The 12502-nt window shown below is 34.4% G+C and overlaps 1 protein-coding gene across 1 annotated transcript in view; it reads right to left on the bottom strand.

The window, feature by feature from the left end:
• The window catches only part of VRK1 (VRK serine/threonine kinase 1), a 125208-nt gene that overhangs the window by 45708 nt on the left and 66998 nt on the right, over positions 1-12502 (bottom strand). Inside the window, exons 2-3 of the mRNA XM_044664588.1 lie at positions 8786-8950; positions 6105-6160 (exon numbers count right to left, since the gene is read on the bottom strand). Of these exons, the coding sequence (XP_044520523.1) occupies positions 6105-6160; positions 8786-8945 (216 nt within the window). The 5' untranslated portion in view covers positions 8946-8950. The remainder of the gene's footprint in view (positions 1-6104; positions 6161-8785; positions 8951-12502) is intronic.

Below are 12502 nucleotides of genomic sequence, written 5' to 3'. Positions count from 1 at the left end.
AGTTACACTGGTTGATTCTCATTATTCCAAGTTTCATAAATTAGTGCCTGAAGGAAAACTTGAAAATTAAAGTTGGTACATCAGTAAGTTCTAACTGAATAAATCAGAGCTTTATACTGATAGTAGTGGTTTGCTAGAATCAGTCCTAGTATAAGTGCCCTTGGAAATATGTTTTACATTTTGAATCAGGGGCACCAAAAGTTAGGTCCAAACAACTAACTTTGCGTTACAGGATCTTTTCTCCCTAAATTCCCATTTACTTCTCTACATTCCTACTATCCTATCCAAATGTTCTTGTCAAAAACTGTCAATTCTCATAGTTTCACAAGTGTTTGACTTAAGAACTTTCTCACTCTTTTGTCATCATATCAATACTTCTAAGAATAGAAATGTCGACAGCTCCACCTTTCCTCTAAGTTCATTACCCCTTAGTCTGATATATAGGACTTTCAAATCTGTCTACAGTTTTACCCTTCTGGATAGATCCTTAGCATTTCCCCTTACATATTCTAAGCTCCAGTCAAAAAAGGATTATTATTTACCTCCTAAACATATCCCCTTTTTCATCATTTTAAAAAGTTTGTTTATTATGCTATTCCCTAGTTCTGAAATGTCTTTTCTCCAACTCTAAACTACTAAAAAGGGCAGCTAGTTGGCTCAATGAATAGAGTGCCAGGCCTGGAGTCAGGAGGACCTAGGTTCAAATCCAGCCTCAGACATAACTCAGACTGGTTATGTGAACTCAGCCAAGTCATTTTAAATCTGTTTGCCTCAGTTTCCTCATCTGTAAAATGAGCTAGAGAAGGAAGTGGCAAACTAATCCATATTTTTTGCCAAGAAAACTCCCAATAAGACTACAAAGTAAAGGATATTATTGAACAATTGCATAACTACTGACAAACTTTTATTTTTCAAAGCTCAACTTAATGCTATCTTTTCTAAAAAATATTCTCTAATAATCTCAAAACACATAAGTTATCTCCCACATTACAACTGTCTTACCTAAGTTCTAATTTATGTAAATCAGTTCTGTTTTAACTTTTTTTTGTTTTTTTGTAAGCATTTTTCAAAAACTCAAGATTTTTTCCAATATATAATGTGGAACAAGTCTCTTCTTGTGAATATTTCTTCAGTGAAAAATAGTTAGATACATATCTTCTGGTCAAGAAGGAGCTGAAATGGAGAAGACTTGGTCTTCACCAATCACTTCCACCATGGTTTCTACCCTTGGCCCAGAGTGGTGGCCTGCTCAATTTACTTGTATAGCACCTAGGAAAGGCCAAGAAGCAGCCTAAGACCCCAGAAGAATCCACTGTTCATTGCCATATTTATGCATTTCTTAACCATTTACATGCATAAAATTGTGCTACCATTTTTAATAGGTGCCTATCTTTTTTTATATTATTGTTGATGAAGTTTTTGAATGCTGTGTCCCTCACTCTATTTTCCCAATAAGTTCTGTGATTTTTATTGGGTTATTTTGCATAGTTGGTGCTTTGGGGAAACACATGTCAAATTATAGGAGAACAGACTGTCCCCCTAAAATACAATAACTACTCCTTATTTTCTAAAAATCTTCAATAATGACCTAGCACATCAAACATATTTCAATTCTTGAAGAATCTATGACTTTAAAATAGCATGCCCTTTAACCACCACTTTAAACCCCTATTAATTTAGCAGATGGTTTTCAAGAACTGTTATGCCCCATCCAAAGTTATCATCCTACAGATAACTAAACATAGCCAGGCTGATCCTTAGGACACAGATATTCTTTCACTAGACTCATAACCAAGATTTTCCAAGTTATAGGACTCATCAAAGCTTGTATTCTACTGGTATGACTTTTAAGAGTCCATTGTCATTTCTAATACACAATATCAGAGTAGGACAATCGTGCTTAAATTTTTGGTTAATGAATGAATACCAGGACATTAAAAAGAATCACGTGCTACCTTAATGAATCAGGTTAGCACATATATACTTATGAAGATATATAGTATAGCAGAAAAAAACTAGACTTAGAATTAGTAGGTCCACATTTAAGTCTTAAATCTACCGCTTATCTGTGTGACTCTGGACAAATAGGTTTCCTTCTCTGGTATTCAGTCTCTTCATTTGTAAAATGTGAGAGCTGGACTAGATGATTTCTAAGGTCAGCCCAGATCTGACAATCAATTCTACTTATGAAATTGTACTTTGCAAAGCATACATGAAAGAGCACTGTTATGTTTCATGAATGGGCTAAAAAAACATACTGACAGTGATTAGGAAAACATTTTCTCAAGAACTAACTCAAAAATTGCATATGTCACAGACCACTTGCAGACAAGAACAGAAACATACCAAAACTTGCGAATTGGCAAAGAAATCTTCTATACTAGATGTAAAGAAACCTTCTGTACTAAATCTTGCCTATTTTGTTGAGAGTAACATGAGCTGTTTGATATTTCCATAAAGTGAAGGATCATCATAAACCACCATTTAAAGCATTTATCATTTTAACATTGCACATCATTTCTATCTTAGTATTTTGTCCTTATACAAGTTCACTGCCTAGACAGATATTTGTTGTAATATATCTATGTTTGACTCCTCCATTAACCCTTCCCTCATCTTATTTAAAATGAGAAATACACCTGTAAAATAATTCCAGTAAGAAATGTTTTGTATATCTTATAATCATCTCCAACTTATACCCAAATCCCTCTCCTATAACCAAAGTTGATGGTCACAAATATAACATTAGGATAAAAGAATAAAAACTTGCTACTTTACAACTACCACCTACTCATCTATTTTTGCTAAAATAAAATCAACTTCAAAGCATTTTATTAAATCTTGGGCTAACAAGGACCTTAGTCACTTAGTTCAATCTTCTACATAAGGCTGGAAATTATTGATAGAATATATTCTTTTTTTTTTTTTAAACCCCTAACTTCTGTGTATTGGCTCCTAGGTGGAAGAGTGGGCAATGGGGTTCAAGTGACTTGCCCAGGGTCACACAGCTGGGAAGTGTCTGAGGCCGGATTTGAACCTAGGACATTCCGTCTCTAGGCCTGACTCTCAATCCACTGAGCTACCCAGCTGCCCCCTTTGATAGAATACATTCTGATTAAAACTTCTCATAGCTAGGGGAATTCTGAATTCCTCACTAATTACAACTATTTATTGACCAATTCTCAGTGAAGATACAAATACAAGTAGCATACAAGTCACAACACCAATTTTAATTTGATATCTGAAAATTTTTTGAAAAAAAAGTTTTTTTCTCTTAGAACCAACTCAATTATAATAGGTAAACCTACTAACACATCAGAATTGCTTCCTATTTATTTGGGAAAAGATGTGTATCGCCAGCTATTTTATGCTTTTTTCGGAAATGCTGATCTACTTATTGAATAGGTACTTTTTTACAAAGTCATATATTTAAGAAGACCACTTGTATGTAAAGGGCCATAAGAAATTCTTTTCTTGGATTAGTTCCTGAAAAAGAAGTTTTCAAGGCCACTAGGTGGCTCAGTAGACAGAGCCAAGCTTGGAATCAGTTGAACTTGAGCTCAAATTTGACCTCAGACACTTCCTAGCTGGGTGACACTCAACAAGTCACTCAATCCTTATGGCCAAGCCCTAACACCACTGTTCTGCCCTGGAAATGATATTTAATGTCAATTCTTAGAGAGAAGGTAAGGATTTGTTTTGTTCTGTTTTTTAAAGAAAGAAGCTTTCACAATCATCATTACCAGTGTATTTTCCACACATTCATGAAACAGAGCCATCTAACAAAGAATCAACTTTTAAAAAAAGAGAATTCTTTAACTTCATACAACTAAAGTACAGTAATGAGTTTCATTTCCCTAATTCACATAGTCTTTTATGTTCTGATAGTAAATAAGAAATGTACTTTATACTACATATAATGATCTCTGCACTAAATAATGAAAAGAAACAAATGTACCAGCTTTCAAGGATTCCAATCTATAAGTGATACATATATTTTTCAACTTAGGGAATACTTACATCCCAGTAAAGTTAGCTACAAAATAAAATTATTTCATTTCTATGTTTTCATTGGCTCCTATTTATATAGTAGGAGATAGATTCTGGGGCTGGTTAGGTTGAAAGGAGTTATATCTGGAAAGCAGAGTTAGAATTTAGAAGAACTGAGCTAAATGAACAGCAGGTATCAGAGTCTATTTTAGAATAAGGTCAGTTTTTTCAGTGAAATATTGTGAAGTAAATATTTTCTATTTAAAACTTAAGGATTAACTTGTTTGTGACAACTTTTAAATCACACTGAAAATGAACTTAGCAATAAAATTCGGCAACACCAATCTTTTTCCATAGAAAAGTTAAAACAGATAAGTGGTTATGGAAAAAGGCATTAGCTTCCTACAATAACTATCCTTGGTTTAGTTTGTGTGGGTTCTTTTAAACAATTTAGTTGGCATTCATCTTAAATCATTCCCATTCTGCCACATTTTAAGGACACAAACTAGCACATATAAAGGAGGGTGGAAGTCTACAGAACATGCCATAGGAAAATCAGCTGAAAAACAGTTAAGATTAAAGGAAGAAAACAATGATAACTATTTTCAACTAATTAAAAACCTAGGGGGCAGCTGGGTGGCTCAGTAGATTGAAAGCCAGGCCTAGAGACGGGAGGTCCTAGGTTCAAATCTGGCCTCAGACACTTCCTAGCTGTGTGACCCTGGGCAAGTCACTTAACCCCCATTGCCTAGCCCTTTCCACTCTTCTGCCTTGGAGCCAATATACTGTATTGACTCCAAGACAGAAGGTAAAGGTTTAAAAAAAAAAACTAACATACGGAAGGGATTACATATATTTTGCTTGTCCCCAGAGTGTAGAACTAGAAGCAGTGGGGAAAAGGGTCCAAAAAATAGATTTTGGGTTTGATCCAAGAAAAAATTTCTTAACAAATGTGAAAAAGAGCATGCTGGTATAGGCATTTCCCCTAACAAAAGGTCTTAATTTGGATTATATAGCTTTTATTTAAGTTCCTTTACAAAACTAAGTATTTTTATAAATCAGGCTATTCTTCATATATATACAAAAGGGTAAGAAATAGGTAAAACTTTCACAACTATAGGCTTATAAATATTGGAAATCAAGTTAAGTACCAAATAACAGTTACCAAAATTTAATTTAGATTCTAATGGGTAAAACATATTATATTAGCGGTTGAAAATGTTCTCTGAGTGCATTCAAAACTTACTAAAAATGCTAATAGCTATTCAAAAGCAAATTATTACCCTGGACAAGTTACTTACTCTCCATTGCCTAGCCCTTATCACTCTTCTGCCTTAGAACCAATACATAATATATTGACTGTAATACAGAAGGTAAGGGTTTTTTTTTTTTAATTTTATTTTATTTTTTTTTATTTTAAACCCTTAACTTCTGTGTATTGACTTATAGGTGGAAGAGTGGTAAGGGTAGGCAATGGGGGTCAAGTGACTTGCCCAGGGTCACACAGCTGGGAAGTGTCTGAGGCCGGATTTGAACCTAGGACCTCCAGTCTCTAAGCCTGGCTCTCAATCCACTGAGCTATCCAGCTGCCCCCTGGGGTTTTGTTTTTTAAGCAAATTTTTTCTGTCCTCACAAAGAAAGTCATCATAATCATAAAGAAATTACTAAATCTACCAAATTTTTAAAGAGAAAGGCACTAAAAAAGAAAATAACTAAATGAAAGATAAAGTATCTGCAACATGATAAAATTCTAATCTAAATGTGTTTTTTTTTTCCTTTTTACTGAACCAAATTTAAAGGGCTTCTCTTCCATTGCAAAGGGTTAAAGGAAAAAGAACTAACAATCTCTGGCACCCTAACTACATTCCTATCCAAATCAGGCTCAAGACTTTTTTTAATGCCAGTATTATAATTTAAGAGGTAAGAGAAACTTCTGAAACTTGTTACTAAATATAACAGTCTATTTTTGCCTTTGGAGACATTTATGATACATATACTACTCAATATATAATATTACAATTAAATTAATTTAGATTTATTTAAAGATATTTCACAAGACACATATATTACTAAATGACCAGTAAAAGAATAAATCATTTAAAATATTTCCTTACCACTTTTATAACACAACGGGCATCAATACCAACCGAACTTGAAGAATTAGTTTCAGCTGTTAAAAAAAATTCATATGAAAGTTATGACACTATTTAACATATATACATTAAGGTCTTTACAACTTTATCTTCCCTACAAAACCAAATGGAAAAAGCCTAAATAAATAGTTCAAAATGCTTATGCCAGATTTTAAACTTCATTCTCCTGCCAACTTTAGAAATTTCAGAAAATATCTCTTGTCACTTTATTTCTTATAAAAACAGCTCTTTGAAAGAGCAAAAATAATAAGATTGTTCATATCATATAAAAGCAAACATTTTCCATCATTACCCAAGGAAGACTGCAGCATTCATTCTTCATACTAAAGAGGGAGTTTTTAGTCCCAAAGATGGTTGAAATGGACAGATGGGAGAGGTCTGAGCTCCTTAAGGCATAGCCCCAGGAAACATGTCATTTAGATAGTGCTTAAGTGATGAAGAAAAAAACATGGTCAGATTTAAAAACAAAAAAAGATTTAGCTTATAAAAGACAAACAATATGAAGTTGAAATAGTTTCACAAAACAGTAATACAAATTTGGCTCAGGGAAAGTGGCATGAGAAGAAGATACCAAAGACTGCATTCTATAGAATCATATCTCCCCCTCCAGGCTGAATAACTAAGGTCAATAGAAATGTTCATCTAGAACTGATTCTAGATTTCTAAAATATTTCATAGTAGGTCTAAATATTAAAGTATTTTAGAAACTTTCTGCTGGCAAATATTACATAAGAGCTAGCATGAAAAGAGGTCACTTGATGTGACAAAGTTTATAAACTAGGATAAATACAACCACCCTAATTTCCAGTTTATTGCTTTGACTCTGCAGACCAATTTTACCTATGTAAAATGGAAGGAGACAAGGTTATTTTTAGAGTAGGGCTTTTTAACCTCAGTTTCATGAATAATTTTGGCATTTTTTTTAATAATTTGATAACTGTATTTCAACATAATTGGTTTCTTTGTAATCCAATGTATCTTATGCAGTTTAAAACATTATTCTAAAGAGTCAACATAGACTTTACCAACCTTACAACAGGGTTTATAACACAAAAAATGGTTATGAACCTCTGTTTTTGAGCAAATAGCTCCTCTTGCAGGAGTCATCTTATGAAATCATCTAACCCTTGTGAAAACAAAGTAAATATACTAAATTTGTCCTCTTTAAGCTTTAAGATGGAATAAAGTTCTCGATAATTATTCATGAACCATGCTTACCATCTTTTTTCAAAATCTAGATAAATCACTGGGAGTGTCCTTTGCTCTCATCAAAGAAACATAAAATTGATAACTACTAAGTTGACATGGGTAAAATCAGAAATTTCTTATAGATAAATATTAATCAATTTCCCAAAGTCTGTAGAAAATGCAGACTATTGTAAGAGGAGAATTAGGAACAGAAACATCCTGCCATGCCCAATAGGGGCCTATATCCTTAATACTTTTTCTCTGCCAAACTCCCTGAAAAAGTCATCTACACCTAATGCCTTCACTTCTCTCTTAAACCCTCTGCAATTCAGCTTCTGAATCCATCAATAAAGTGAAATTGCTCTACTGTTACTACTAATTAGTTACTAATATTTCTTTATACTCCTTTATTTCTACTCTACTTTTCCTCTGATTAAATAGAAACTTCCTGAGGGGAAGAATTGTTTCAATTTTGTCTTCATGTCCTTAGAGTTTAGCAGGGTGCCTAAAATATAGTCTCTTAATAAATGCTTGATAATTGACTAAGACTACCTATCTAATAATCTGTGAGGAAAGCATTTTGTGTGCTAAAAGTGATATATTAATGAACTATTAATGTGATTATTATTACCAAATAATCTTGGTAAAGCAGACCATATCTGAAGCAATCAGATTAAGAACATTTTTTAAAAGGTTTTTAATGTGCAGGGTGTCTAAGGGCTCCATGAGGGCTCTCTTCAGGATCCTTTAAAAAAATCAGACCATAGGAGCAGCTAGATGGGTCAGTAGATAGTCAAGCCTGGGAGAAGAGATCATAAGTTCAAATGTGACTTCAGACACTTCCTGGTTATATGACTCTAGCCAAGTCATTTAACTCCAATGCCTAGCACTTATCACTCTCCTGTGTTGAAACCAAAATTTGATGTCAATTCTAAGATAGATGGCAAAGGCTTAAAAAAAAATTTAGACCATCTCCACACTTCATTTTCCTACCACTACTTTATACTAAGGCTCTGAGACATTAAAAAGTAGGAATGCTTTATAACCTGAATGTTTAAAAATCGAGAAGTCATAAAATGGCTGGGAGTGGAGGGAGAGGCATTTTGCCTTTAACTTTATTAGTTGTTTGTTTTCTTTATATAGCAAACATAATGTAAGATTATGTTTACTCTATAGACATTGATGTCATAGATTATAAAATACTGAAGATCCACTTTTATAACTGAACAAATTAAACAAATAGGAAGGAGGCTTTATCAACATCAACTATAGAGATAATTGAATGTAAGCTCACAATGTTTATTACAGTTGTTCAGCACCATTCTATAATGGTTCTATTTTCTGAAACACCAATGGAGATGAAAGAATGATTCAGAATATATGTATATATGTGTGTACAACACACACACACACACACACACACACACACAAATATTTTGAATTCACAAACTTACCAAGATATAAGCAGCCAAAACCACCTTGGCCAATGGGTTCTCCTACTTTCCATTCTTGTTTCCTCAGGTCAATTAAAACTTCCCCTGCTGCAAACTGTTCTGCCAGCTTTCTCTGTGCAGCACCTCTTCTTCTAGGTTGTGATGTTTTAATCCGAGGCATTTTCCCTATAAAATAAAACAAAGTCTGTTAAATTATGTTTCAATCTTCTGACATCTCTAAAACAAGCTCTATTTATTTTTCTTAGTAAATGTTTCCAAGCAACAAAATATGTTGTTAGTTTCTACTGTCCCTGAAATTTTGAAATGGAAGTCAAGTGTATTATAGGTCAGTGATGGTGAACCTAGGACATCATTGCCAAAGATGGCACATAGAGCACTCTCTGTGGGCATGTACACCACCCTCATCCCCCCTTGAGTTGATTACTAGAAAGGCAGAGGGACTCGGGCAGAGCTGCTCCCTTCTCCCTCTCCACTGCCCCTGACAACATTTTTTCACATCTTCTACCTCTCTGCCCAGCAGGACAATGGGAGCAATTTCTCCCTCCCCTGTGTAGGATAAAGGGGGGTGGGAAGTGCCCAGCATTTAGTGGATGGGTGTGGCACAGTACAAGGTCTCTAAAAGGTTTGCCATCAATATTCTAGGTTATAACACTGGCTTAGAATCCAGACAGTTCACATTCAGACCTGGGAAGAAAAATACAATGAAAATTATCTTGTTCAGTTACTTTCAAAAAAATAAGCAATTATGATGTTTTTATATTTATCTCCATTAATTCAATATTTTATGAACAAAATAATAAAAACCTATAGTGGGATCTTAATGTTTTCTGTCATTTTTTCATATTCAAGATTATTTTATTTTCTAACGTAAAAGGTTCAGCTCAGAATCCTAGTGGTCTGGTATTGTAGAAAAATAATATAATAGATTAGTAAATTGAGAAATAGCAGTTCTAATCCTGACTTTATACTAATTAATTGTAGGTCCTAGGAAAAACCCTGAAATTCACGAAAGACTGAATAATGATCAAGAAATCCAGTGAAGAACTATAGCTAATGACATTTTTTCACCCCCAAAACTACAATCAATCCAAAGTCCACAGACAATACATAAAGGAATCCTGCAAGCATACATTGTACCAATATGACCAGAGAAAAGACATGTAAAGCACAGAAGGTTCTTTATCTTTAGAGACCAAGGATGATACCAAAAAATGGCTATCAATTCCACCCAAAAGTACAGCAATGATTGAAACTAGCCCTGGCACAAAGTCTTAATTCAGGAACTGAGAGAATTTATTTTTCATATACTATATTAATTTCTAATCAAGAGTCTTGGGTTAGAGAATTTTTGTATCCCTGTGTCTGGTTCTTGGTCAGAGATTCTGCTTTTTACATTTTCTTTGTTCTTAGGAATCCCAATGAATATCTTTTAATAAAATTTGGTTAATAAAAAAGTGAGACAATGATTCTTTTCCCATCCATGCGACTCTCATCACATGAAAGTAAAGGAGGAAAGGATAGTTTGATGGACCACTTCCAAATTAGTTATATCTTTAGGATATTCAAGGAGAGAAGCTGAATAATGAGCTCCTAAAGTGAATGACAGTCAATTAATGAATTACTATAAAATTAGTTGATACTGCCTCAAGAATTTAATTCATCACAGAGCTAAAGGCAAACACATGAGTGAAACAAAGAAAGTAGTATCCTGTATAAAAAAATCATTGCATGGGGGCAGCTGGGTAGCTCAGTGGATTGAGTGTCAGGCCTAGAGACGGGAGGTCCTAGGTTCAAATCCAGCCTCAGACACTTCCCAGCTTTGTGACGCTGGGCAAGTCACTTGACCCCCATTGCCCACCCTCCTTACCACTCTTCTTCCACTAGGAGCCAATACACAGAAGTTAAGGGTTTAAAAAAAAAAGGTTAATAAAAAAAAATCATTGCAAATCTAACTCAATAACAACTGCAAGAAGATAGTAAAAAGGGGGGGGGGGGAAGATTTTTCCAGAGAGATCACATAAATAAAAGAAATGACATAAAAGATTTTTTTAATTAAAAAAAAGCCTCTGGATGAAAGAAATGGAAGACTAAAGTGACTTAGAAGGTTTATCTATGAAAAGTACTCCATAAAAACTAGAATAGGCCAAATCAACCCACAATACCATGATACAGCAAGACATATTACAAGAAAAACTGAGCTTAGTAGCAGCAAAAACAGAAACTTCTCTGACAATCATTTTAAAACAATCCTCCAAATGACAGGTGTCAAAAACCAAAAGCAAGATGAAGTGAAGGGGCTCTCTTGCTGAATACAGCTTGAAAGGTAGGCAGAGAGTTGATTTTCACAGGATAAGGGAGAACTGGAAGTAAAACTGCACACAGAGAACTGCTAGCCAACCACCCTCCCTATTGTGCCAGGTTCTACAACTGGGTATAGGTTAATTTTGGGATCATGGAAAGGGACCACACTAACAAAAGAGTACCTCAGACCCACCCCTTTAAGTCCCAGACCCTGGCACCAGCCCATAGTCCCATAGACTTGAAAGGGCCCAGAAGTCCATAGCACTGGGCCCTTTCAAGTCTATGCTGCTGCAGTGAAAGCCAAGTTCCAAGGCAAAATAGCTCACAGTGTAGAGCCCTGAAAGCCAGCAACAGAGGAGAGAGAATCAGAAAGCAGCTTTCAGAATTCCTAGTGCACAGGCAAAAGAAAAAAAAAGGCTGGGAAAATGAACAAACAGCTAAAGAAACACTTAACCCTTGAAAATTTCTATGTGGAAAAAGAACAAAAGCACAGAACCAACAGAGGACAGTGAGATCAAAGTAACTACATGCAAAACATAAAAAAAAAGGGGAGAGCAGGGGGATAGGGGGGACTGGTCTCAAGCTCCAGAAGAACTCAAAAGTCAAGTAACATAGGTTGAAGAAAAATGTGGAAAAAGAAACGAAAATGATGCAAAAAGAAAATAACAGCTTAAAAAGGAAAAAAAAAGCTGAAAAAAAACATAAATCTGGTATCAAAAACAAATAACCTAGAAAACAGGTCAAGGAAAGATCATTTAAGAATCATTTAAGGCTCCCAGAAAAACCATAATTTAGAAGGGGGAGGCCATGATACCACATTTCAAAAGAATGATAAAAACTACATAGAACTAAAAGAACCAAAGGGCAAAGTAAAGATAGAAAGAATCTACCAACCCAAAAAGAAAAGTCCTAGGTATTCTGTGGCCAAAATCTAAAACCTCTTACTCAGTGAAAAAAAGATTATAAGCTTCCAAAAAGAAGTTCTGATACCAAGGATGCAAGTATCAATGAACCAGGATCATAGAAGCCTTGACAGCTTCTACTATAAATGAGAGATCTTGAAATATAATAATCCAAAGGGCAAAAGATATAGGCTTACAACCAAAAATAATTTTAACCTCATTTTAATGATTATGGGGAAGAAATAGACTCTTAATGAAAAATGGAATTTTCCAAGCACCTCTGATGAAAAAATGAGAGTTGAATAGGAATTTTGAGATAAACATACAAAAATTCAGAACAATCTAGGAAAGTAAATTTACTAAAGCAATTAGTATATATGTGGTGATATAGTGCTAACATTCTAAAGACGGAAGAAAAAATATCCCTTCAGAACTTTAATATTTTCAAAGAGTACTGAGTGAGTTAAAGAAGAAAAAATTGAGGTTCTGAGTATTGATTGGTACTATTCTGAGG

This window comes from Gracilinanus agilis, chromosome 2 (assembly GCF_016433145.1).
Source record: "Gracilinanus agilis isolate LMUSP501 chromosome 2, AgileGrace, whole genome shotgun sequence".
In the NCBI taxonomy this organism is placed as follows: domain Eukaryota; kingdom Metazoa; phylum Chordata; class Mammalia; order Didelphimorphia; family Didelphidae; genus Gracilinanus; species Gracilinanus agilis.
This window is presented reverse-complemented; position numbering and strand designations above follow the sequence as displayed.